At 55.7% G+C, this 27,478-nt stretch overlaps 1 protein-coding gene across 8 annotated transcripts in view; it reads left to right on the top strand.

Moving 5' to 3' along the window:
* TTC7B (tetratricopeptide repeat domain 7B) overlaps positions 1-27,478 on the top strand; it is a 236,332-nt gene that overhangs the window by 193,057 nt on the left and 15,797 nt on the right. For 5 of the 8 annotated variants that reach the window (XM_036264184.1, XM_036264171.1, XM_036264191.1 and 2 more), the window contains 2 exons: positions 2,099-2,239; positions 12,420-12,622. In XM_036264184.1, the coding sequence (XP_036120077.1) occupies positions 2,099-2,239; positions 12,420-12,622 (344 nt within the window). Of the gene's footprint in view, positions 1-2,098; positions 2,240-12,419; positions 12,623-15,914; positions 15,963-19,938; positions 20,015-22,735; positions 22,832-27,478 lie in introns of those variants that run through there. The other 3 variants (XM_036264201.1, XM_036264209.1, XM_036264217.1) reach the window with 3 other exon arrangements.

Here is a 27,478-nt window from a genome sequence, read left to right as displayed (position 1 = left end):
AGCCACCTCCTTTGTTTCACAGACAGTGGCTGCTAAAAATCTCAGGGGAAACTACAAGTCCTTGTTATCCAAGTTAAAATACTGTTTTTCCATTAAAAGGTTAACAACAAAACAAGACCCCAAAAAGTCAATAGCCATTTAAGTAGAATTGCTGTTTAGATATTTTTGAGTAGTCGGACACATTTTGTTGACGCGAGGTCGACTTTTGGCCGAACTTGGTCGGTTCTCCAGCATCAGAAGGGCCTCGAGTCCCCCCCTTCTGTGGCAGCACCCACTGTGGGCGACTCAGCGGTCCTTCCACAGAGGTGCTGTCCTCCAGCGTGTCCCCTTGCTGGACACTTGTGCCTTTTCACATATCCACTGAGACATTCGGTCCGGAAGTGTGGAACCATCCCAGGGACGTTTCCTAAGCGTGGATGTTTTTGACGGGACCAAATGTCAAGGACAATTTGACATGGACCCACTATGCTCATGGAGGTTTTTGATTGGACATAATTTCAAGGGCCTTTTGGTGTGAACCAGATGTCCACTGATTGCCAGTCCCCATGGGCGCTGTCTATGTGAGCGTCCCCCACAGAAGGCGGGCTCCCCGTCCAGTTTCTACCCCCCTCTCCTGACTGACCTACCCCAAACCCCCACTGAAGCACCTGAGTGTGCAGAGAAATCCATGTTTCTCTCATGTTGGAACAGTCAAAACACAATGTGGCCGGCCAGTCTCTTCCTGAAAGTACTCTTAAAATGAGGAAATTATGATGCATTTCCAAGCCTCACAGAAATTATTTTTATGCTTACAACTCTGTCCTATCCAGAGTATAAGCAATTCGATGTATTTGAGTGGTCAGCATCTGTCTTTATATATCATCCCTGTTTTCGACATCAGGACGAGTTGACAGTCACCACTAATGATGTCGATCTTCATATTAAATTTTATGGTGGATTATAAATTAAGAATGTTGCTGGTGAAAAGAAATATCAGCAGTTTTGTTTTTTTGTGTTATTTTTTTAGTCCTCACCCAAGGACATTTTGCAATATTTTGTTCAGATAGAGTGGGAGGGAGAGAGAGAGAGAGAGAGAGAAACATCGATGTGAAAGGGACACATTGAGTGGCTGCCACCCACACAACCTACCAGGGCCGGGGACAAACTGCAACCGAGGTACGTGCCCCCAGTGGGAACCGAACCCGGGTCTCTCCAGACCGCAGGCCGACGCTCTAACCACTGAGCCAAATCGGCCAGGGCAACAGTTTTAAATCTGAAGGAACGAGTCTGAGTTCTGAAGTCATACCATCCAGAGGGAATGTTGGAAAGAGGTCCGGTCATCGGGATCTCTAGAAGGTCCACAGGAAGGGGCAGGAGTCGTCCGACTCACTTGACTTCTGAATGGTGTTCTTTACCAGATTCCTGTGCCCAGCGAGCGTGCCCACTCTCCTGTGCTCGCCTCCCAGGGCACCCGAGTCAGGCGCTGCTGTAACCCGCCCTCCACCAGGCTAGTGTTAGCCTTAACAATCGACGTCTGCTTACACACAGGCTACAAGTGTGCTTTTTCTGCACTTAAGTTGTGTCCTAGAATGTGTTTTCAAATCATGGGGATGCTGGCCACCTCCCGGAGGCCAGGGAATGAAGTGGAAAGTTGCTCGGTTTGTCCTGAAAATGGTCCCCATCTACTCCAAAGGTCACCCCAGGAAGTGAGCAGAGTCACTCCCTCCGCTCATGTTGTTCCTAGGTCTAGGCCCTCACGGGGGAGCTTGGTAAGCTCACTCTGTAGACGTCATCGTGCCGTGTCTAACAGGTGTGTCGCAGCTGCACTAGCCACGCCCCCTGCCCCCAGCACTCACACCGTGCAGACAGCTTCTGGACTGAGCACGGAGCTTAGCATGTGCTCTGGGTGTTGATTAGGAGATGAACTAACGCAGAGGACAGAAAGTAAGGTCTGGCTGTCATGACTGTGTTTCTCTATGGACAATAAAACTCAGAAGCTCATGGGAAGAGGGGTGTGTGTACGTCTCGAACTCATGTCTGTGTGTGGGAGGGGGCGGTGGTTGGTTGGTTGGGTCTGCCCTTTCACTTCTGATGCCATCTTCTCGAAAACCTCCCACAGGCTCTGTCCACGCCACCTCAGTGGCGGCCTCACGGGTGGAGCAGGCGCTGTCAGAAGTGGCCTCGTCTCTGCAGAGCAGCACCCCCAAGCAGGGCCCGCTACACCCCTGGATGACACTGGCACAGATCTGGCTCCACGCAGGTACTGCTCTGCCCCCTGTGGGCCCCGCCCCCAGCCTGCCGCGTGCCAGCGGCCGCAGGGTCCAGGGCACTGGCCTCTCTAGCCCACAGCCTTCATCAGGAGAAATGAAAGTGTTTGCAGTCACACCAGAATGTTACTACAGAGGTCCCCCTTATCCGCGGACAACGTTCTAGGACCCCCAGGGTACCTAGAACTTTGGCTAGTACCAAACCCTCTATGTATTATGCTTTTCCTTTTCATACATAGCTATGCTAATGTTTAATTTATAAATTAGGCACAGTAAGAGATTAACAACAATAACTAGTAATGAAATGGAAGCACCTGACGGCCTCTCTCTGGCACGCTTTGGGCATTATTAAGGAAAATAAGGGTGACTTGAACACAAGCAAGTCCATTCGATAACGAGATGGCTGCTGCGTGACCGACGGGCAGATCATTTACACAGCGTGGGGATGCTGGACAAAGAGGATTCTCGTCCCAGGCAGGACGGGGCAGGATGGTGCGAGATTTCATCACAGTTCTCAGGATGGCATGCAGTTTATTAAGACTTACGAATTCTTTATTTCTGGAATTTTCCACTTGATGTTTTTGGACCGCGGTTGACCATGGGTAACTGAAACCACAGAAAGTAAAACCGCAGATGAGGGAGGACAACTGTACTTCTTTGCAAGAACCCCGAGTTACTCCGTCTCCCCCTCCCTCCCCTGCCTCAATACCCTGACCCAGAGCCTGGCACAGAGCAGTTCTGGGCTGGACTCCGAGCATCGCGGGTAGCTTGCTGGTGTGCTGGGCTGGGCTGCAGACTTGGAGGGGAGTCCTAGCTCTGCTACTCAGCAGCTGTGTAGACTTAAGTTAATAACTTCCTCTCAGCCTCAGTCTTCTCATCTGTATAATGGGGTTAAAAGTGCCTGTTTCCTGGGGTCGATGAGCACAGTGCCTGGCGCATCCTGGCAGTGAGATCTGGGAGTCCCCGGGAGAGGGGACAGGCATATTGACGACGCAGGTGTCTTTCTGGAAGCCAGGGGAGGGGCAGCGTGTTCAGTGCCCCTGCCCCCCTCTAATGGCAGTCCTGGTAATCCACGGGGTGGGGGGGCAGATGCTGCACCTGCCGAACTGGAAAGCAGCGCAGGAAGCAGGTACGATGCCCCTCCTCAGCTTCACGGGGCTGCTTTTGTGGAGTTAGAAATCCCCCAAATAAATGCAGGCCTTTTAGCAACAAGAATCCCACTCGACAGAGACTCCGAGCAAATGGTGGCTGTCGATGTATTTGCATGTTTATATTTCTATATAAAAGGTAACGTCTGTTCCTCACTTGATCTGCAAGACCCTACCAGGCATTCCCAGGCTTGACCCTCAGGATACATGGTAAAAGGCCCAAATTTGGCTGAGAACGTGCTTATTGTCCACCATCGTCCACCTGTTTACTCCTTTTGTGCCAAGGCTAATTGTATGATGTTCAGCCTTGTTTGGCACCATCAGCGGGTCTTCGTATATGAAAACACAGTCGGATTTACCTGGCTCTGGCCTGTCACAGAGCCGAGCTCAGCCAGCCTCTTCTGCGTTGGCATCTTTAATTGAGCCATAACAACAATGGTAAATTAACAAATTATATTCTTCTAAGCAGAAGTACAAGCAAGGGATGATTCATGAACGTGGTGATTATTCTTGCTGCACGGATGCTTGCCAGCCTTGGGCCTCTCCCAGGGTCCTCGGAGAGCCGGCTGTGAGGGCAGGGAGCAGCCCAGTGCCCCCACACCCCCCGCTCCCCGCCAGAAAAGCCCAGTCCCTGGTCTAGGCGCCTGTCCTGTCCAGTAACCCTTGGGAGCAGTGACCGCAGAAAAGAGAAACAGAAGGAGTGCAGGTTAGTGTCGGGCCAGGAGAGACCAGCTGAACCTGCAGGGCCAGTGTGGGTGCAGGGTTCTTTCAAATTGGCCATGAAGTCTGGTTTGGAAAGGCCACCGTCTAAAAAACCCCGAATTGCTGCAGGTGATCCCGCGAGGCTGGCATGAGTTCCGTTGACCTCACAGGCATCGCTTCTCTTGCTTATTTCTTGGAAAAGTGAACGGCCTGAGTGAGAGTCACCGAGTTCCAGGACAGCTCGGCCCAGTGGTGGGCTGCCGCTCACTCGGTTACCCAGGCTTTGTTCTTCTTTGCGTGGCTGCCCGTGACTCCTGGGAAGAAATTCTGTAGCTGCTTATTAGAACATTGAAGAGCAGTTTGGAGCTATCCTTGAATTTCACAGCATCCCGTGACATCCATTTCTCATTGCCGTAGCCCGTAGGACAGCTCTCACTGCTAGTCAACGATGCGGCGTGTGACATTCTGCATATTGGTGAAATTGAACTTGCGGAAATCAGATGCTGTGTCTGCCTTCCCCTGGGCAGAATATGTGTGGTGCTTACGTGCATAGTGTGAACATGTAACACGAATGAATGAAGTAAATTAGAACCTTTATAGGATTTGCGCCATATTGACTCAAAGCAATGACTTTGTTAGAGTCAAGATTTAGAAATGTATCATATATTCACATAGTCTTTGAAGAGGTCAACTCAAAAAGAATTTACACCCTGGCCTGTTTGGTTCAGTGGTTAGAGCATCGGCCTGTGGTCCAGAGACCCGGGTTCGGTTCCCGCTAAGGGCACGTACCTCGGTGGCAGTTTGTCCCCGGCCCTGGTTGGGTCGTGCAGGTGGCAACCACTCGATGTGTCCCTTTCATGTCAATGTTTCTCTCTCTCTCTCTCTCTCTCCCTCCCACTCTATCTGAACAAAAAAATGAAAAAAATGTCCTCGGGTGAGGATAAAAAAAAAAAGAATTCACAAAACAGACAGCCTTCCCTGAACTGTGAGGTTTCAGAAAATGTGGTTGAGCTCTGCTGCTCTGAGAGACAAAACACAAGTGACCCTGTTTCTTGACAGCTGATAGAAACCGGGGAACATCTGTGTCCCCCATCAGCTCTAGAAATGCCACCCGATTCTGGAAACTCCGTCGGCCTTGGAAACAGCTGGTTAGATGCAGGTCTGACACCCGAGGCCATGGCGTTTCTGTGGCGCGTGGGTCTCTTCTCTCGCGGCAGTTTCTCCGGCGGGCTTAGTGGGAACACGTGACAGGAGCCGTGCAGAGCTAGCTCCAGGCTGGAGACTTACAGGGAAGGTCGCTCTGAGACGGTCTCAGGTTTCCACCCTATTGTATGCGAGGGTCCCTGGGCCACGTGTATGTCCATTTGAATGGCAAAGAGATCATGGCTGGGACACCTGAGCCTTCCTCTGCTCTGCGAGGGAACGGGGCAGAGGCCAGCGCAGAGCACAGACCCAGGCAGACCAGAGATGCTCGGCCCAGGGTCCCTCCCTTCCGATGAGGTGGGGCCCGTGCCCTGGCTGCCCTCTTCCCTCAGCACACCTGGCGGCCCACCTGCATGGGTTGTGCATATTTTTTCCCTGGTTTGTTTGGACCTATGGGACAATTTTATTTAAATTATTTTTGAATAAATAATACATACACGTGGTACACAATTGAAAAGGTACAAAAGATGTAGTGTGAAAAGGCCCCTCCCATCTCTGAGCCTGTCACCCTCACCTACGGGCCCCCACTGTCAGCAGTCTGCACCTTCCAGAGCGGCCACACTCAGGGGTCACTGCTCACAGCACACGAGGCTGACTGGCCTTCCAGCAGCTGCCGGGATAAACCCGCTGTGTGACTTCACCCGCGTAACCAGGACTTCTGTTGACACTGAGAGTGTGTCTGGTATTTCTCTGTGATGGACAATGCACCTATAAGTATCACTATATATATATATATATATATATATATATATATATATATATATATATTTATATCCTGTATCTGTAAGGTAAACTCCTAAAAGTGCAAATGGTGGATCGAGGTGTGTGCTCTAATTCCTATAAAGTGTGTCAGATCGCTTTCCATTCCGGTCACTGACGTGTGGACGCCCCTCCCCCACACCCGTGCCAACACCACGGACCACCCGGCCTCTCCCTCTCGGCCACTCTGAGAGATGGAAACGGCCTTGCAGTCGTCTGCTCGTGGCGTCTGCCATTCGTCTTCGAGGCTGAGCTTTTCTTTTTGATTCGTAAGCACTTAGGACGTGTCAAAGAAATTTGCCTGGCGTCTGTGATATGTGCTGGAAACATTTCTCCCCGTTTTTATTTTGTTTGTGCTTTTGTCTTTTTCTTTGTCAGTTTTTTTTTTTAAAAATGTGCTTATCCATCTTTTCTCTATGACATCTGGGCTTCATATGATATTTAGAAAGCAACTACCCATTTTTAGGGTGTCTTCCTGAAAGTTCCAGGTATCGCCGGTGCCCTGTGTACACCCGTCATCTTATGAAGGTCAGGGGGCCCTCTCCTCGTGCTGCAGGAGGGTGAGCCGGGCTAGGCGGGCGGGCGCCTCTGGCCTTCCTGGCAGGGGCGGGCGGCGGAGCGAGCACAGCTGGGTGCCGGTTATGCCACAGTGCACAGCTCCATGCACCGTCCTCTTCCCAACGCAAACCGTTTTGTTGACCGTTGGAAGTCCTGCGCTCGCGGTGACTCAGAGCTGACCCGGAGCCTTCCCAAGCCCAGCAGCTCCTCGGTGCCCACCTCTCCATTTCCACACTGAGACGGCAGCTAAAAATGACTTGGCAGTAGGTGGTTAATTTCTGCTTGTTACTTACTAATAATTATAGCTTTCACTTTTGGCACCTCTCGCAGTCGAAACCAACGGCTATTCTTAGATGTGCAAGATCAGATTTTCTGGTTTCTGCTGGGAATTTAAAGCCGTGATACTCTCACAGATTCCTTGGGCCTGGCCTGGCCCTTCCGCCCTTCCCCCTACCAGGCTCCTCCCAGCCACCAGGAGGCCTCATCCGCAGGGTGGAGGGATAATCCTGGGGCCTGGCCCCCTGGCGAGATGAAGACAGCTCCCAGACAGGTGTGTGTGGTCACTGCAGGGAGGGTCTGTGGGAGGGACGCTGGGTCCCCAGGGCCGCGCCTGCCTGATGCGGTCTGCTTCTTGATCCAGCAGCTTCCCATACCTGCCGCTTCTTCGGCCCGCGGCTGAGCTTTAATAAATGTCTACAGCTCGTAGGCAGCTAATGTGCATCAAGGACTGTGCGCGTGTCAGACGTTATTCCATGAACTTGATGTCTCAGCTCCTTTAGGCCTCGTTATGGCCCTCGGGGCCTAAATCCCGTCCGTCTCACTTTACAGATGAGGAAACAGACGCAGCTGTTGCCCCTTGCCTCAGGTTACGTGGTGGTGAGGCCAGAACCCCAGCCCTCCCCAGGTGGACACTCAGGTGTTAGGCACAGTGTCCTGGAGCCTCTGTGTCCGTGTCATGTCGGAGCTGGGCTTGAGTGACGGTCATGAAGACAGACAACGTCCTGCCTTCATACAGGTCACAGATTGGAAACAAAGCAAGGGCAGAAACCTCATTCCTATTGTGCCGTCCAGGAGGGAGCAGAGGGGCTCAGCTGCGACCTGGCAGCAGAGGCCTTGCCCAGGCGGAGCCCGAGGCTGGAGCCCCGGGAGCAGAGACCTGGGCTGGGACAGCCTACAGCCACCTGGGCTCTGAGTGTCAGAGAAATGCCCCCCGGACAGGAAGCCTAAAGCAGAAGCAGGGAAGTGGCCCCAGACGAGGCAGGCTCGGGCCAGATCTTTGAATCCTAAAAGCGCTGAAAAGCTAGGGAAGGACTTGGAGCAGGTGACAGGGCTGGGCTGGGGTTCTTAAGGCCCCTCCCCCTAAATGAGGAGAGTGGACTGGAAGGCAGGCAGAGAGGAGCGTGGTCCCGTCCTCCTGAGAGAGGGCGCAGCCTGGCTGGGTGGGACCAGAGGGGCGGGGGCAGGGGGGCCTAGGAGGGTTAGATAGGGGACTGAAGGAGAGAGTCCTGCTGGGAGCTCCAGGCAGAGGGGGCCTGGTGGTCCCCTTTCCTGTGGGAAGCCTGGGAAGGGCTGATGTGTGGGGTCCAGGGGAAGAGCAGCCCGGCCCTGTTTGACCTTGCAAGTGCCGGGTGCCCGAGAACACGGGTGACAGGCAGGCGGGGGCTGGACACTGCAGACTGGGGCTGGAGACAAGCTTGCGCACAGGATTTAAAGGGGGGAGGGGGACGACTGGGGGGAGAGTGTCGGGGGCGGGGAGGGCCTGAGCCCCACCACATTTAGAATCTGGTGAGGGAGGGGAGGAAAGGCCAGAGAAACAGAAGGACTGGTCAGCAAGGCGGGAGGGACCAGGAGAGGTGACGGGGTGGCCGGGAAGGGGTGCACTGAGGAGCCCGTGCTACAGGGCGAGGGCTCTGGGCCTGGACGAGAGGAATCCTGGTCCCACGTGGAGCCACGGCAGGGGGAGCCCGCTGGGCCCTCGCGCTCTGCTCCGCTGTTCGCCACACAGGACTGTGTGTGGTGAGGGCCCGAGGGTGGCAAGCACTTAAGAGCTATTAAAATAACTCTTTTCAAGTAGGGTATGGCTGGTGGGAAATGCTGTTGAGAAACTGAGTCAGGTGGAGACAGAAACGTCGGTGGAGTCAGCGTGTGGGTGTTGGTGGCCCTGACGAGATAGGTGTGTGCGGAGGAGATGGAGCCACACCCATGTGGGCACAGAGTGGAGGACGAGAGGAGCAGGGGGGCGGGCACAGTTCTTGCGAGAAGAGCCCCGCAAGCAGAGTGGGGACATGAGGGGCCGCCGGGGAGGCGTGTGGGTCCAGGAAGAAGGTTTAAGGTGGACACGGAAGCCTGCTGATCGTGGGTGGGATGACGCAGTCAGACTTGAGACCCCGCTCATCCAGAAGACAGGGAGGACGCGTGAGGTGTGACTTGGTTGAGAAGGCGAGAGAGGAGGGTCCGGGGCTCAGGCAGCGGGCTGGCCGTCAGTCAGCGCAGAGGGCAGAACGGTGGGCACAGCAGACAGCAAGGGCTCCAGGGTTCAGAGGCGAGAAGGGGCTCCAGTCAGCTCGGCCAGCTCTGTCTCCTCTTTGACGGGTCACGGTCAGCCCGGGGGTGGGGGCGGGGCTATGGGAAAGGGCTGAGGAGTCAGGAGAACATCTGGACCGAGGCCCGGAAGGGATCAGTGTTTTGGTCAACACAGCGAGGGGATGCGGCGCTAGTCTCGCCGTCCACCGAGCCCCGGGCAGAGGGCCACTCTGCAAGGACTGACGGCCACTCGCAGACCGAGAAATAAGTGTCAGTCCTGCAGTCAAGCCCTCAGTGAGGACAGAACCTGGACATTGTCCCTCTTGGGGACTGCGGGCCCCAGCTCCTGGCCCAGAGAAGCTCAGGGTAGGACGGTAGAAGGAAAACAAAGTCCCCGCCGCCTTTCGCTTCCCGGGTCCCCAGAGAATCAAGAACAGGTCCAGTGAGAGCTGATGGGACGAAGGCCTCCCTCAGCCTTGTGACTTGGGAGGGTGACGGGAACTCATCAGGACACATGACCCCTTTCCTAGGTAGCCTTCGTGCTGAATGTGTACGAGTGAATTCCTGAACGCCCGGGAGGGGAGGCGTGCTCGGAGCACCTGCGCGCCCCCGGGGCTATCCCAGAACCAAGGGGCCAAGGTCGGTTCCCAAGTACAAGTCTCCCTCCCTCCCACCCTGCAGGGAAGCAGGATTTAGGGTAAAAGACATGGTTTTGAGAAGTCAGGGATTGTGCTGGCCAAGCTCCCTGCCCGCCTGCTTGCCTGCAGGCTGACCTGCAAGGCCGGGAGGACCTGCTGGGACACCGGGCTTTCCTTCCTCCCCATCTGCCAGGTCCCAGGTGGGGTGGCGCCTGCGACCGCACCCACCCTGTGTTCAGCCCTTGGGCTGCCTCTGACATGTGCTGTTCCTCGGTGTGAGTTTCAGGAAAGGTGTCTCCTCTGGCTGGCCTGTGCCCCAGGGAGCAGGCTTGGCCAGCAAAGCCACCTGCTCGAGAAGGAAAGCGCTGCCTGCCGTCCTGGGAGAGACGCAGCCCTGGGCACACCGGCCAGTGGGGTCCCGGCTGGATTTCAGCCCCGCGCTTTGCCCGGTGCACCACCTGCCCAACCCGAGCCACAGCAGGCACGCTGGGGGCCAGGTCCCCACCTTGCAGCTGAAGTCGCCCAGCCCGGAGGGAGCACCTCTTCACCTGAGGAAGAAACAGTCCTCAGACTCGGCGCAGCTCAGCCCTCTGCAGGTCGCATCTGTCCTTTGGTTCAGGCGGCAATTTCAGAAAGCCCGCCGTGCGCCCCCCAGAAGCACGGGGTCTAATGGGCACACACGCAGGTCACTGCAGCACAGGGTGGACGGTGGGGGCTTGCGAGCACACAGGGCATCTGGGGAAGCCGTGTGCAGGGAGGGGGCTGGCAGAGCCTGGAGTGAGGCGGGTGGTTCGTACAGAGCACAGTTCAGGAAGGGCATTTGGCGTGGAGGGAGCAGCCCTGCAGAGGTGTGGGGGGACAGGACGTGAACAGACAGGCAGGGGGTTGGAGAGTGGCAGGGCCTAGTTCTGAATGCTGAGCACAGACATTCGGTTTACATTCACCGGCAGTGGGAACCGCTGCAGGTCTGCCAGCAGGGGAGGGAGTCTGTCTGCAGCATTTCTCACAGTAACCCGATGGCAAGGACACACCTCAGAATCTTCGTCCCTGGGACCTGTTCAGAGAGCGACCTTCAGAGCTGCCCTGCAGCGGGGCCCTGACTGCCCTCAAGTGTGTGTTTGTTGATGGGCCTCGAATGCCCAGAGCCAGCTCCCCGGGTTCTGTTCCTCCCGTGCCTGTGTCCCTCCGTCAGCTCACAGGCCCTCTCTGTAGTGATTTTTTTTTTTACTTGAATTGAGCCCCTGGTGATAGGGTGAGAGAAAGTTCATTCGCTATTGCTCCTCTGGCCCCTGACTTTCGTCACTGTCCTGGGCACAGAAACGGTGCCCTCCTCGGACCTCACTGGGCACTCACTGGCCTGTAAGGGCCAGACCCGGAGCTGAGGGGTGCAGAGAGGGCTGCGCCTAGTGATAGTGGGAAAGGGCAATACTGATCATATCCTGGAGGCTTTAGAGAAGCATAAGTAATATTCCTCTCTTGACCGCTGGAGTTCTCAACCCATTAAGAAATAGAGGAAGCAGATGGAGACCAAACTCCCAGCTTTGTTACTGGGGCGGCTGAACCGGAGAATGGGGCTTGACCTCTGGCCTCAGTTGGGCTCCCTGATGCGTCACAGCTGAGTTGGAGTCGCCCATCCCAAATCACTGGCCTCCCCGGGGGCAAACATCTTCGACTGCCAGGGGCGGAGGCCAGCGGTCAAGGCCAGATGGATGCGGAAGGGGCTGGCCTGCGGGGGGGGTCAGTGGTCACAGCACAGCAGCCGTGTGACTGATGCCCTGGGCAGTGGTCTGGACAGACACTCAGGAGGGGACAGGAGTCGATGCCCTAGCACTGGGACGATGATGCGCTGTGCTCACAAGGCCCTGCAGAGGACAGGCGCTTGCGTGTACCTGAGAGACAGAAGGTGGCCCTTGGACACGCGTGATGCGCTCTTTCGGGGAGGCTTGGGCCGCAGAGCACTCGGGGCCCTCCACGTAGAGCTGGGAGAGTTGAGGCCTGAGACTGGAGGAAAGGTCATTTTCCTGCTTTTTGAGTGACAGCTTGGTTGTTCCAGGAGCTTTGTTGATGTTGTCCAGTTAACAGTCTCCAGGCTGCAGGGACTTTCCCCGGCTGGAGCGGCCGCTGTATCTCCACAGACACCTAAGCCCCAGCCGGCTGCCCTTGTCACACTGTCTGGCATCAGGAGAGCAGGCCGGAGGGCAGAGCCGTTGCCCTGTGAGGGGCTGTGTGCCTCTGGTTTGCTTGTCCTTGAGCTCACTCTGGCCCTTTCTCTGTGGCTGTCAGAGCGGAGGGCCAGTGCCCAGCCACCAGCGTGTTCTAGTTGGGCCCTGGGGGTGGGTGTCCTGTGGGGGGCTCCCACATAGGCTCGCTGCCCTCTCGCTGGTGCTGACATGTGTCCCCTTCAAGGCCCGCGGTATGAGCAACTCAAGTCCCTGTGTGACAGTGGGCCGGAAGGACTGTCAGCCTGCAGCTGTTGCCCCTGGGGTGGGGGATCGGCTGGCCCTGGGCCCTGTGTAGTCTAGATGGACCCCTGCCAGACTCTGGTGGGGGGAACACAAATGTCCCCAATCAGAGTCACCGCCATCTGCAGGGCCCCTGAGGGCGGTGAACCAGGAAAGCCTCTCCCTCTGCTGTCCCCACAGCTGAAGTCTACATTGGCATTGGGAAGCCTGCAGAAGCCACAGCCTGTACCCAGGAAGCTGCCAACCTCTTCCCGATGTCCCACAACGTCCTGTACATGCGTGGCCAGGTTGCCGAGCTCCGGGGAAACATTGACGAAGCCCGGCGGTGGTACGAGGAGGCCTTATCCATCAGCCCCACGCACGTGAAGAGCATGCAGCGGCTGGTGAGTCTGAGCGGCGGGACCCCCACTCTCATTCGGGGCTCCCCTTGGAAGCAGCAAGTAGCTCATGACCCTCAAACGCTATTGTGGTTCCAAAGGCCAGAGGCGGGGAGTTTGCCAGGCTGGCCCAGTGCGCAAAGCCAGCGGGCACTATGCCTCCTGCCGTTGATGTAAACGGAGCCCCTAGGAGTTGGCAGCGCTCAGCCTTGGAGCCCTGCCTGGTGGTCCTGTGTGGCAGGGGACAGTGTGAGGCCGTGGGCTCCTGGCCACCCTGTGGCTCTGGGTTTGCTACAGATAGCCTTGTGGCCCTGGGCACTGCCATTGTCATCTGGGTCTCTGCACTGCTTTTAGCGGCCACCTTGGGGGGTGTCCACCCCCCAGGGAGACTTCTGTACAAAGTCAGAGCACTCTCCAAGCAGGGGGGGGGGGCTCTTATTTTGAGGGAACTGGAGACTCCAGCTTGTCTCTGAGGCCACTGGCTAGTGGGGGCCTCCTGTCAGAGGACCAAGAGGACCCGGGTAAGTCACTGCAGTGTCCACAGAGTATGGGGTGCTGCTCTCCAGAAATACACACGTATCCCTCTCCTAGGTGCCAGGTCAGAAGCCTGGGGCCACCCCACCACTGCCCCCAGTCCCTGCCTTGGAGTTGGCAACCTGTACCTCAGTTTCTGTTAGGTGGGGGAGCAGTCTGACCATGCCAGAGGGTCTGCTCTGGCCATTTTGGCTCAGCGGTTAGAGCAGACCACAGAGTCATGGTTCGATTCCGGACAAGGGCACGTACCTTGGTTGCGGTTTGGTCCTTGGCTCTGGTTGGGTCTTGTGGGAGGCAACCAGTTGATGTGTCTCTCTCACATCGATGTGTCTCTCCCTCGCTCTCTCCCTCTTCCCTCTCTATCTGAAGATACAGGAAAAATATCCTTGGGTGAGGATTTAAAAGAAAAAAAAGAACATACACTGAGCCGGCTGCCGCTCTTACCTCCCTGTGAGAGTCTGAATCAAACGCAGAGGTGACCAGGCCCACGGAGTTGGTGGACAGCCACACTGCTCCCTCTGGGTCTGCACGCCGGGCTGAGGGTCTGAGTTTCTGTTTCATTCTTAGCGGTAGGGCCTCTGCGATTAAATGAGCCCCAGGAAAGGAAAGCCTCACAATGACAAGGAGGTGCCCTGTGCGTCAGCTGCTGGGGAGCCAGTGGTGTGTGGTCCGTGCAAGCGGGCTCTGGACCGGGGTCCAGGGACAGAGTTCTGGCCCCAGTGGTGTCGCTCACTCGCCCGTCAACTTCAGGAAAAGTCCATATACGCTCTCTGCTCTGTTTGCCTTCTGTAAAAGGAAAACATCCAGCTAGAGAGGCTGGGGTTGCTCTCAGGTGTTAAGAGGATATGGTTTTGTAACTGATTAGTAAGATGCTGTCTGCAGGATCCCAAGGCCTTCGTTCTCTTGCGGTTTCTCATAGTCACATTAAAATGTAGAGGGAGCCGAGCAGTAACTACTGGTTCTCAGCAGGAGAACACCCCGGCCCCAAACCCTGGGTGCCATGAAAGGGCATGTGCCTCCCAATCAGATGTGGGTTCCAACTCAGCCCCGGTTTTTGCTCCTGGGGACCTTTTGGCTGTTGCTTGGCCTCCAGGGGCCTCGGTGTTTCTGTGAATTGGACTCGTGAGACCTGAATGAAATTATTTCCATAACAAGCCTCGCAGAGTTCCTGGCACCTAGTAGGTGCTCATTTAAATAGACTGACGACAATCATCTTCAGTTTTAAGAATGAATCAGACCTTATAATAATTACAGCTACCTAATTTCTTTCAACTTTCCTTTACGAGCATTGTATGGCTCAGTGCAACTTTATAATGCTACATAGTATCCAAACACTAGTTTGTTTGATTGGAAATATTACATGGCTTTTCATTTCTGTCTCACTGTCGTAAGAGGCCTCTGTAAGAGCTTCTGAGCCGGCTGTGTTTTTTCTAGCGTGCTGCAGGAGAGGTCTAATCAATGCCGTGTACCCAGCCTTTTTATTAAAGAGGCAGCGTGTTTCTACCTCGGGGCCTATGAATTATTCAGAGAAGTATTTCTTGTCCATCCCCGAGGGGAACACATGAGACAAAAGATCAAATAGGAAAATCGCACCAGGAAGGTTTCCTGTTTCACCTCTGGAGCCTGTCAAGACACCGGAGCTCCCTGACAAATGCCAGGCGCTCTCCTCTGTGAAAGGAGCCCCGCAGCGGGCCCAGCACGGGCGAGCTGGCGAGGGGGCCCGGGGGCAGCGGCCCTGCCTGCTGGGTCCTGGACACCACCTGGGCCTCCCCTGGCTCGGAGACGTGAGCTGCTTCATAGGTCTCAGCAGGAGAAGATGATGATGATGATGATGAACCCTTGAGGCGCTCACTGCGCCCTGACATATAAAAAGCTACCCAGACTGGAGGCAGGCAGAGACCAACCAGCCTACAGATTTCAAGGATTTAGATTCTTGCGATCCAAAACCGCCCAGAGACTGTGATCAGTGTGACTCCCAAAAGGTGGCTTGGAGGGCTCAGGTGTCCTCATAAACGACGCATGCTGGCCTGCGCACTCCAGCCTGCAAGCTCACAGCCCTGTGCCCGGCCTTCCTCCCCGAGCCTGGGGAAAGCTGCGTTCCTGGCTTGGATGGCGGGAGGGAGGACGATAGCCATGCGTACACTCGGGAGCCAAGGACTGGGGAGGCTGGAGTCCCAGCTCTGTCGCTCACTAGCTTTGGAACCTTAGGAAGTTACTCACCTTCTTTGTGCCTCCGTTTCCGCAGCCCGTAAATGGGGATAAGATTAGCACCAGACACAAATTAAGCGGAGGAACTGGAATTCTCTTACTGAGTCACGGGAGACCCTGCCTGACCCTCACGGAAGCCAGACTGAATGTAGAGAAGGGCCCGGCCGCGAGGTCAGAAGCTGTGTTTTCACCAGGTCGAGGCCCAGGGAAGAGCCAGGCTCCGGGCGTCGTGGCGAGGGAGGCGGGCACGGAGATGAGGGTTGCACTTGCCTGGCCCTCGGGGACAGGAGTAGGCACGTGAGCGGTGGGCCCGGGACGCCTGCCAGGCTGGGTCCGGGCACGGCTCAGAAGGTCAAGACTGGAAGGCGGTTGAAGGATAGGAGCACCGGAGACCACCAAAGGGCCAGCCCAGGCGGTTCCAGGGGGAGGAACCACTCGTGTCTGTAGAAGGACCCCAGGAGGGGAAGTGTCTGCGTGGTCACGTGTGCTCCCAGGAAGGAGGGAGCGGAGGGCTGGTCGGAGGGAAGGAAGGAAGCCAGCCCCGTGCCTGTTACAGGTGGAGACCAGGGGCTGCCGCAGACAGCAGTGAACAGCCAGGAGCTGGAGCCTGCTCCATAAAGAACAGTCATTTGTCAGCTCCGGGGGGAGTGAGTGGTGTGTGTGCCAGATCGCCCAGCCCCCTGGAGGGAGAGGTATGATTTAAGCAGAAATGCAAACACATTAATATCGTTAAAAAGCAATAATGACTCGGAGGCAGATGGTATTCATTGAAGTTATCAGAAGGTCAGACTTGACAAGAGAAATGTGAATTAAACCCCAATGAAAATTGACAGTTTTCTAACCATTTTAGCCTTCATAGGTGTTTAAATTCAGAGAGAGAGAAGGGAGAAGGGAAACAATGTATTTAATGTTAGTAATGAGTTAGCACAAGACGAGAGGCGGGAGCTGCGTGTGGGCAGACAGAAGGGCGCAGGAGCCGAAGGGATGGGGAATTACAAAGAGTGTTGACAAGGGGAGGAATTCACAGGCTGATCAGACTTTTTTTCCAAAAAAATCTAAAGGCATATTTTCATATCATTTTTGCATGTGTATAAATTTACATACATCCACATGCCATGCTTAAAAGCCTTTAGCTCCCAGGACCCAGAACGGATTCATGAAACAGAGAGCAGGCTTCTCCTCCGCAGTTTTCTGTGACCTGGGGCAGGGGAGGGAAATGGACTCGCAGGGGACTGAGGGCAGAGGAACAGCATCCCGGGCAACGCTGCCCAGGCCAAGGACAGACAGAGACTCAGGGCGGCCGAGGACAGTCACCATGACAGGGACAGGCTCTGCAAACAGGGACATCTGCTTGTCCTCTGGTCACGGCAGCCTGGGCTTTGGAAGGCCGTGCGAGATGTGAGGGTGGGAAGGAACAGGAGCTTCCAGGAGAGAGAGGAACGTGGAAGGCAGCCCAGAGGGTTGTGTGAGGGGAGTCGGCAAGGCTGGAAGGGAGGGGTACTGCTGAGAAATAAATTTATCCCAGAGCACATTAGCAGGATGCTCCAGCCTCCCTCCCATCCAGTTGGCAGGTTGAGAAGAGGTGGGAACAGAAGCAGACGGTGGGGCCATCAGGGCTTGGCGCGTGGGCAGCGGTGGAGAGAGGGAGGCCGAGTGCCTGAGGCAGGCTGGAGAGGCCTGGCCCAGAGCAGCATGGGAAGGGGCCGGGGCCCTGGAGGGCAGACACCTGCGGGGCAGGAGGAGAACCGACCCGAGCGGGGGCCTGCGGCTAGAGCAGGTCTGGTACAGCAAAAAGGGAACTTCAGAGGTGATGTGAGGAGATTAACCACACTGAGGGGCTGTCCCCCTGAATGTCGAAGTTGGCAAGGCAAGGCAAGGTGGGGGCCAGGAAAGGGAAGGGAGACTTCCATCTGTCATGCACAGGAGGTAGCTCGCAGACTGGGGACATGGGAGTCCCGGGCCACTGGTGAGCTCCCTGAGGAAGGGGTGGATAATTGGGGGAGAGAGATGGGAGGCGATGGGTTAGGCCCAGGGAGTGTGCCAGCTGGGGGGCCGCAGGGTGAGGTGGGAAAAGGAGACCACAGGGCGCATGCTCCATGTTGAGGGACCCCCAAAGGGCCAGTCTGATCATAGAGTCAGCTTTCGGTTTGGGCCACGATGGGCCCAGAAGCGCTTGTTTGTCTTCTGCGAATGGATGTAAGACGTGAAAGCCGAGTTCAGGCTCAAGGCTCCCCGCACAGGCCATCGCTGAGGGTTTTCTCCCGCCCGATCCGGTGTTTCTGAAACACGAGACACCCGACATCCAGTGTGAACCGTCCGAAGCGGCCTTGCGGCTGCCCCAGGGAAGTGCGTTTGGTGACAAAGTACTGGGGCGCATGCGCAGTGCCGGGGGCATGTCCTGCCGATTGCTGCTCCATTTTAAGTTGTTTCAACATCTCTAGCAACACCCAACAAGACTGAGCTTGCTGGGAACTGGCTCACAGGCTTGTTTACTGTGGGAAGAGATTTCACCCCCTTACGCAGGGCAGAGAGGGTTTGAATCCAGGGGGAAAGGTGAGCCCCGGCTTGCCCCAGGCAGCTTGCGCTGCTGCGTTACGAAACTCCAGTGCTGTTGTTTTTTCCCCTCTCTCCTATCTTTTAAAGTGTCCATCTGTTTAATGAGATTTGGGCAAAATTGCTTATGTCTCATATTTGATGAGCGTGTGTTCCGACTGGCGCCTCTCTGTTGGAGGAGAGGCACAGGCTGGAGTTGATGAACTTCTCAGGGTGACGCCGAAGACTCGTGTCTGTGTGTCTGTCTGACTTATCTGTCAGTCTAGTTCGGGGGACCTGGGTCCGCAGGCAGCCCAGGGCACAGACAGGACAGAGTCACACATCTTCCCCTTGGAGAAACCAGTCTGGAAGAGGGACCTTGATCCCTTCTGTTGCTCAGGATAAGACCCAGGCACAATTAAGCTAATGAAATAGAATCGCGATACCCTTCCCCTTTCACATGCTGATCTTTAGAGGTGGATCTCTTTCATCCAAGGTGTCGGTTTTCTTTCCGAGCATGGAAAGAATGATTGGCAGGAAACAAAACTTGACCATAGTCTAGTGAGAAGGCCCTTTCATCTGTTAGTTGTATTTTATTTTCTTTCAGGATGAAAGGGGGGTTTTAACATTGAGAACAGTTCTTTTCTTTGAAGAAAGACTTATGAAATATTTAGCTGTCTACTCTTCCTGTGCATCTGTGTGCTTGTGGATAGTACTCTTTGGAAAGTGTACAGGCCTGAATTTCTCTAACATCTTCGCTGACTCTACGTGGGATTCAGGCTAGCGGTGCAAAGGAGACAGAGCGCTTTCTGTTGGATGTCTCCGGCTTTCTCTTCCCTTCCACCCTCTCCCTTCTTCCAGTGATACACTGCGTTTCAGCTCCTTGGATAACTTGAGGCCTTTTTAACAATTATTAATACTGCATGAATATAACCTCCAGCTCTACAAAGAAATTTAAAACCTCATATGTCATTATCTGATGTGTTTGCTCTCACACTATAAGGTGAAACAGAGACCTTCCTTCTTACTGACAGAAAACTCTCCTGGTGGCTTGTCCCAGGTCACAGTGCAGGTGAGGAGCAGGGCCGGACCGGAAGGCACTGAGACTGGATGTTAGAGTCACCGAAGAGCCTGCAGCCAGATGACAGGACAGCGCGGAGGTTAAGAGCGTGGCACGGGAGCCAGCCTGCCGGGTTTAGGTCCTAGCTCTGCCACTTACTAACTGTGTGACCGGAGATGGGATCCTTAATCTTTCTGTACCCCCATTTCCTCCGCTGTGAAATGGGGATCATGACAGTGCCCCCGCCGGTGTTACTGTCCTTCTCTGTGACCTAGGTCGCACCTGTGGTGGAAGCCCTTCCGTATCTTTTTGACAGTGAGTCAGGTATCTCCTTTCCAGATGAGCTGACCGTGGGTGTGACTTTCCTTCTGATCTAGAGTGACCGAATCTTAGCAATTGGAGGAGCTGAAATAAGAATATCATTCATGGCATGTGGTAGGCCGAAAGCATGTGGTTTTTGCATTTAAGTATGGCTTTCTGACTTTCTATCGAGCCTGTGGCCCGGGTCATTACGGTTGAAAAGAGCCGGTGGAGGCCCCCAGCCGGCACGTCTTGTCGGGTGGAGACGGAGGCATCTCTCCTGGCTGGGCTCGGAGAGGAGGCCAAACCAGCCAGACCAGGGCTGCTGTGGCAGATGATGGTGGGCCCTCAACCTGGAGGGCAGGGGCTGGCCAGCCACCAGAGATGGGTCTGGGTGAGAGGAAGGGCAGAGCCTGTCATGGAGCCGGGTTCCAATGTCACCATCTCTGCCGCCCCTCCCCACCCACAGAGGGGCTCAGCCCTCAACTCCCTTCTCTTGAAGGAGGCGTTTGTTCACGAGCTGTCTGCCTGCTCCTTGGGGAAGGCGCCATGCCTGAGGCGGCGCAGTGGCCTGTGTAAACCACGGGGGGCAGGTGGGCAAGGTGGGGTGGGGGAGGGAGAAACAGAACAGCAGCTACAAGTGAACTTGAACTTGACAGCTGTCTTTATTCCCCTTTTACAAATGAAGTTCCCACCCAAGCACTGGATGCTGTTTCCCTGGAAGAGATTTTGAGCAGATGCCATCGCAACGTGCAATGTTCGAATAGTCGGGGTAACTATTTCTCTGTGCACAGGTGTTTGGGTGTTTGTTGGCTTGGCCTTGGCACAGTCCCTCCAACCATGAGTACAGGAAATGACGTCAAGGTGGGACTGGAGGATGCAGCCACATGATTTCACGGGAGGCCAGGTCGGAACTTATTAATAGAACCTTCCAGTGCAACGGGACCTCGGTGTATTACAGGCTGGATCTCCAAGAGGATGTGCTGGGCTATAAGTCAGATTCCCATCAGGTGTGCTTGGCACAGCCAGGTCCCCAAGCTGACCTGAAGCACCTGCCCCCGTGGCCAAACAAGGCCCTGTGTGAGGGCAGTGACCACCCCTCTCAAGTTTAGACACTGTCCTGTTGTCCCCAAGTACACTCGTCCTTGTCAGATCCTAGACCCCATTTGGGGAGCGTAGTGGTCACTGTCCTTAGACCAGAGACTGCTGTGGCACAGTGTCCAGGAGGCCCTGCTGGAGTCCACAGTGGTCTTGCCAGGCCGATGCGCGTCCCCTGGCTGCTCCCTCTCGGTCCACGTGGGCAGCAGCCGCCTGAGGGCGGGTGGCCCAGGTGCAGTTGTCTGCCAGGCCTGCGGGGCTCTCTCAGCTCAGTCAGGGTGTTCGCCCTCCGGGAAGCTGACTCACACTAACCACACCCCTGGAAACCTGGTTCCAGACCAAAAATCAATATGGTCATTTATAAAGAACTGCACCCTCTGGGGTCAGACCCCCGTGCTCTCTCTCCCTCCTCCCAGAGGTGCTCGCTCTCTAAGCTGATACAGGGAGGCTGAACTGGCCGCCCCTGGGCAGCCCCGGCACCGGGCAGACGGGTCGCCCTGGCAGGTGCGGGGGGGGGGGGGGCGGGCTGTCTCCTCCCAGCAGCAGCCCCTTCCTGGGGCTCCACACTCTCCCACCTGCCACCGTTCCTTTAGACCAGAACCTCTCCGCCGGAGTCCTGTGGCTTCAGGTGAGCCAGGAAGGGAGAGAGCCTGTCACCGCCGGCCGAGGGCAGCCTGGCTCTCTCACCCCTGTGTGCCAAACAAATATTAAATATCATTTTCTGATTTAAAAAAAAAACAGGCACCTTGCCCTGGCCGGTTTGGCTCAGCGGTTGGAGCGTCGGCCTGCGGTACAGAGAGACCCGGGTTCGGTTCCCGCTAAGGGCACGTACCTCGGTTGCAGTTTGTCCCCGGCCCTGGTTGGTCGTGCGGGTGGCAGCCACTCGATGTGTCCCTTCACATCGATGTTTCTCTCTCTCTCTTCCTCTCTCTCCCTCCCGCTCTACCTGAACAAAAAATGGAAAAATGTCCTCGGGTGAGGATTAAAAAACAAACAGGCACCTAAACCCCACTCCCTCAGGTCAGATGAAGGCTCTTCCAGTGAAGTTTCGGTTAGTAAGCCCCCCCCCCCCCCGCTCCCCGCTGTCATCTCTCCTCAAGGACACTGTTGTCCCTTGATGGTGACTCTGAACACATTCCTGGCCCTTCTTACATGGTTCCCTCCATAGAGTGTGAGCCTGGTGTCCCATCCAGGGCATGATCTTCTTCTGATCTCGGCCCCAGACTAGGGGAGCCTCTTCTTCTGCCCCTCACCCCTGCCCCAGACCCAGACGAAAGCAGCTTCACTGGTGTCCGCCGGCACCGGCACCGAGACAACGTCTTTGCTTTCACCTCTGGCTGCGAGGGAGGCCCCGGAGGGGAGGGAGCCTCCGTGCTCTGACCGGGTGTCCGTGGTGCTGCACCATCTTTGGGGAGGAGGTGACAGCAGGGGCAGTGACAAGCAAAGAGCGAGCCCGCCAGAGCTGGGGTGAGAGCTGATCCCGGGGGAGAGGACACTGAGTAAAGGCAAGCACTGGGAATTATTTGGGGGAAGAACTGGATAATCGAAAGGTTTTCTATGATTCAAGCTAGATCCTCATACCCTTTTGGAACTGCATATTTTTAGCTTGAAACTCTCTGGTTGTTGGGCATGTGTATCCTTGGAGCAAAAGGAGCGTCACGGGGAATCGGGACCGTCCTCTGTGCGTCCACAGGACTCCTGTGTGGCTCGTGGCCCATGTTCTTGCCAAGCCCTCCCCAGGAGCGCCCCCCCACAGCGTCGTCCAGTCACGGGTATGCTCTGCAGACCTTCTGCGGGATTTTTGGATTGCTCCTACCCCTGCAGCACGTTCTTAGTGCTGGCCAGGGAGATGCGGCATCAGGCTGCCCTGCGGCCCCCGAGGACTCAAATCACAGACCCAGAAGCAACGCAGACCCTGGGCAAGTGGTGGAATGCACACCGTTCCACTGGGTGCTCCCTTGCTGCAGCTGCAGGAAAAATTGATTCTGTGTTTATTTCTATTTTCTGTTTGGAGTCTTAGATGACTAATTACAGGCAGTGCAGTTCATTAGTAATTATGATCTAAAATTATTTGAAATCTGACATACTCTATGCAAACCACTTAGTCTTAGACATTCTGCCCCATTACCCCAGTAAGATGTGACATTCGCCTCCCCTGCCATCCTGCCAGTTAGTGCGCCACGCGTGGGTCAGGCCATCCGAGCCGAGTGTTCATGGATCCGCTGACTCCGGCAGACCCTGGGCCCAGAGAGCTCCGCCCTCGCTCTGCTGGGAGCAGTGGAATTTTCCCGTCTTTGGGGACCGGAGGGCTCCCACTCTGTGTCTTGAGGTCAAGCAGCATCTACTGAATGTGTCTCCTTTCTCTTTTGCTCCCAACCGGAGTACAGTCTTGGTCTCTCCTCTGGCTTCTTACGTCGCCTGGAAGTATTTTCCTCCCGCTGTGTAGCATCCTTCTCACAGCTGCCTGAGCCCCAGATGTGCCTGGATCTCCAGCTTCAGCCCTGATTTCTGAGCCCAGCTGGGTGCAGGAGTTTCCAGGTTAGCCTTTGGCACCCCTGCTGTTACCAGGGGATGGGGTGAGGGCTTGCTCAGGAGGAAGGAATGACAAGTGTTCCTTCTCATGACAAATGTACCAGAATCACCAAGCCTCAGACCCTCAGGCTCTGGGAAGGTCGTGACTTAGAGTGAGGCAGGCCCTTCCGCCCGCACAGAACCACAGAACCCGCTCTGGGCCCTGTCCTCAGAGACCCCTGTGCATGTCGGGGGAGGGTTGGCAAGACCATGCATGCTGCCGACTAGAGAGTGAGGTGCAGGTGTGTGGAGGCTCCGCCCGGGGACATTTGGCGAGGGCACTGCCCAGGGTCCAGCAGCAGCCTCGTCCTTCATGTGCTTCCCAGAGGCTTCCTGGGGAGAGAGCAACTCTCTGACCTGGGCCCCAGCCTCCAGAAAGTTCCAAGCCCCTGAGAGCTTCAGGAAAGCCCTTTGAGAGCTCCTTGGCTGGAAGTCCCTCTGTCGAGGTCCCCTCCCGTGGTCACTACACCTCTCCCGCTTCCCGCCAGGTCTGCTGACTGATGCGTGACCCCTCCCTGAGTCCAGTCTGCTCCCCGCCTTTTCTCCTGTCTCTGAAAATACTGTGTAGGTATTGCTTCTTTTCAAGCCTTTCAGAACATCAACTGGCTCCTCACCCGACAGGCTCGGGAAGCAGGAAGGGACTGCGAGTGCGCACCTGCTCCTGTCAGGCAGTGGTCCAGCGCCCTCCTGAGCATCGTATTCGGTCACGTTGGCTCGGCACACAGCCTCCCAGGGGCCGTGGCGAGTTCAGTGAGATGTGCAGGGCCTCGTGCTACACCAGATACTGGGCTGCGTCCCAAGGACACGAACGTGCCTCTCCCTTCCAGTCCTGACTGTCCAGAGGAGACACACAGGCTGTATAAGAAAGTCATGGAGACCGATAGACGCAGGGCACCGGGCGATCTGTTCTCAGGTGGGGAGACAGAAAAGGCTTCCCAGAAGGCCGGCCTGGGGCCGAGTGTCAGCAGCTGAGCAGAGAGGTGGGCACTTCCATAGCTGGGGGACACATGGAGTTTAAAGAACAATTTTAAAGCAGCTGTGGGAGCTCAGTGAGGGACAGTTGGGGAGGCCTGAGTGTGGGCCAGGTCACAGAGGATAATGAAGCATTGTTGCTTTTGTTAGGTGTGATACGTTTGGGTGGTTACGGAAGAAAACATCCTTATTTTTTAGAGATTCCTGCTGAAGTATTAGGGGTAAAATGTCACAGTTGCCTATAATTTACTTTAAAAGACTAACCCTTGCCCCCAAAATAGATAAATCAAATATGAAAAATGTGAACGGTTATTAAATTCAGGTGATGGGTATATAGATGTCAGCTATATTAGCCTTTCTACTTTTCTTCAGGTTTGAAATTTTTCAAGGCACAAATGTTTATAATAAGTAATGTGATCAGGTTTGCATTTCGGAGAGATTGTTCCAGAGGCCGTGGAAGAAGCTAAGAGGCACTAAGACCAGGCTCAGCCAACATACATGGACAGTCCAGGGTGGGCGGCGCTGAGAAGGTAGACTCAGTACCCAAAGCTTGGTGGGGGTTTGGCGGGTGCTAGGCTGACCCCCAGACACCTGGTCCTGGCGCCTGGATGGATGAGGTGTCTCCACCACACGAGGAGCCACGGCGGGGGGAGCAGCTGTGGGGAGAAGGAGGGCGCGAGGCAGGGTGGCCATGTTGAGATGGGGTGACCCCGGTCCGTTCAGGAAGAGATGCCCCTTGGCATAGGCCTGGGCGGGTCTGGAGGTCAGGCGTTTCTGAGGCTGGAACCGTGGTTGGGGCAGCGGCCAGTAGGTGACAGCCAAAGCTATAGGAGGGCCGAGGCTGCCTGGGATGTGAATCGGAGAGGGGGCTTAGGACAGAACCCAAGGAGCACCCACATTTGAGGAGCAGGAGGACAATTTTACTAATGAAGAAACTTAGGTTCTGACAATTTACAGTTTTTCTGTGTCCACCCAAGTAATCCCCACTGTGGCTGGGGTTTGGGCCTGGGAATCCTGCAGGAACACGCAGCTTGGAATCTGGTCTTGCCAAGAGGTCAGTCTTGATTAGATCCATAAGTGAGATGCTGGCTGATGTCCTTCCAAACGAAGCAGAAACGGCCGGTCCACCCCCACACAGGAGCCTCGGGGATGTGACGCTGTGTCTCTCTTCATAAATAAAGGAGGCAGGCGTGCCTGGTGCAGAAAACAGCCTGTCCCCCGGGGGCATCGCGTCCCGCAGGCTCTCTCCTCCCCTGGGCTGGGGCAGCGGGCGTCCAGGCCGATGCGTGGGGCTAGAACCCGGCGTAAGCAAGCGCTCCCTGTGGGACCGCCCAGAACAAACGAGAAGCAAAATCTGCTTCTTCCTAAGACAACATGTGTTTTTCCAGGCCTTTCAAAGCCAGGCAGGTCAATCCAGTTATAATTGGCTCTCTAATTAGAACTCCCACAAGCTGTTAAATTCTTTACCTGCTGCCTGGCATCTTACACGAAGGTGACAGACCTACTCTGCCTTGGAATGATTAGCGAAAGCTGGGTCCAGTCTTCACCTTTCTTGCTGGCAGCAGCCCCCTCCAGCCACCCCTGACACCCCAAGACACCCACACCGACCAACGAGTAGGACATGAGACACAGCCCAGTTTATGAGAAAATCATCTGTAGGGAAGTCAGGCTCGGAAAGCTGTCGCTGAGTGATCTTTGGAGACTGAATGGGAAGAGACAAGCCCCCAGCCCCATCGTCCCAGACATTGGGGGTGTTCTGAGGGTGTTTCGGGGGTGCCTTAAGTTTCCCCAAGTCTAGTTGCTGGGTGACAGAAGAAAATGTATCTCTTTTCTCCCTTTCTGGATCCTCCTCTCTGAAGAAAACAGCATTTTCGTGCTGACCCCCTGGGCCATCAGAGCCGTGTGCAGGGCCGACAGGATGGGTGTACGTTAGGGCACCGCCCACGTGTGCCCGCAGTCGGTGTGCCAGGGCCGCCTGCAGCTCCTGCCGCTGACAGAGGCTGGCAGTACCATGGAGCCCGAGCCCCTCTGCTCTTCCCATCCCAGCTCCACCCACAATGACATCATGGGCCGCTTGAAATGGCCTTGGTGGCCGTATTTACACCACAGAAATTGGTAAACACTACACGTCAGGGCTTTCTTTCTTTCTTTCTTTTTTTCCAGGCAGCCAGTTTGCCAGCATGCCACTGGACTCACAGATCAGATAGTTTGACAGGGAGGGGAGGCAAAGAAGATGGGGGGGTGGGCAATGGATGTAGACGGAGAAGAACACGTGTCCCTGACTCGGGGCTTCTGGGGTGGAGGGTGCTTGTGGCACAGGCACATCGGCGCTCACCTTCACTCTGGGTAGAGACAGAACAGCTGGGTGAAGGCCCAGGGGGAAGAACAAGACTCAGAATTGCCCGGGCAGGTGGCACAGAGGGGCGTATGGTTGAGACACATTCTGGAGCAAAAATGATGCTTGTTTAAATTCTGCCCCTGCCATCCATTGTCGATTGTGTGACCTTGGACGTGTCACACGGAAGGGAACTTTCCAGCCTCACGGGGCTGTCTTGAGGATTGACTGCCTCTGAGCACCTGCCCAGCACACGCTCAGCCTAGAGCTGTTGGTGTTCTGTGCCTTTCACTCTCCCGAGGCAGGTGTCTATGAGAATCATGTGCAAAGCCTCCCGGGCGGAGAGCAGAGGGTGCCCAGGTGGGCTGCAGGGAGGCTGAGACCCGATCCCCTCAGCTCCGGGGGCAGATGGCAGAGAACCTTCAGGCAGGTCCCTGCAGGCTGCAGGTGGCCCCCTGTGAACCCTGGTGAGCAGAACAGCGTGATCTTTCCTGCGACTACACAGGCGTAGCGTTCGTGGTGGCTTTCACTGACTCCCAGATTCTTCCGTCTCCCTCCAAGTGTTTGTTAAGCTGCTCGGGGGATCCGTTTCGGAGCTCCCTGCACAGGCAGGCTCCATGCTCCTTGTTAACTGTGGCCCATATGACGGCAGGTGGCCGGCGCACATCAGCTGGGTCCCAGCACCTCTGTGCAAAGGAGGGACAGGCACATCAGTGCACTGTTCCGGGGGGCAGGGGGCGGGGGGATTGACTTGTTCCACATTGCAGTGTTCAAGGAGGAGAGTTCAGCCGTGTAGGAAGGAAAGTGCCAGGCCCAGTCTCTTCCATTTCCTGATGGCAGCCACTCCCTGCATCTCGGGGGGAGGGGGGTGACAAAAGCCCCCATCTCCGAGCAAACAGCCTGCTTTCCTTTTCCCCCTGAGCCGGGTTTGCTGCGCTCACCAGGAGTGCCGTGGGAGTGGGGAGCAGTGGGGCGGAGCGAGCCCCCTCCTCCGCCGCCTTCCTGGCCACTTCAGTTCCCTATTGTGAGTCCTCTTGTTATTTGTGGGGGGAAATTTTCCAAGTCTTATCAATTTCAATCCTCCCTCCATCACAAAGTATCTTATCATTTCTGTCTGTTCCTGTTTAAAATGGAAAAAGAGTTGGTGCCAGGCCCGGCAGGGATGGGGAAGGTACTATCCAAAATGACCAGATCCCCCAAGGCAGGCGGTGAATCACCGGCCTTTGTGTCCTGTGGTGGGTCCAGAGAACCG

The sequence above is a fragment of the Molossus molossus genome, unplaced genomic scaffold (genome assembly GCF_014108415.1).
Source record: "Molossus molossus isolate mMolMol1 unplaced genomic scaffold, mMolMol1.p scaffold_m16_p_1, whole genome shotgun sequence".
Classification (NCBI taxonomy): Eukaryota; Metazoa; Chordata; class Mammalia; order Chiroptera; family Molossidae; genus Molossus; species Molossus molossus.
This window is presented reverse-complemented; position numbering and strand designations above follow the sequence as displayed.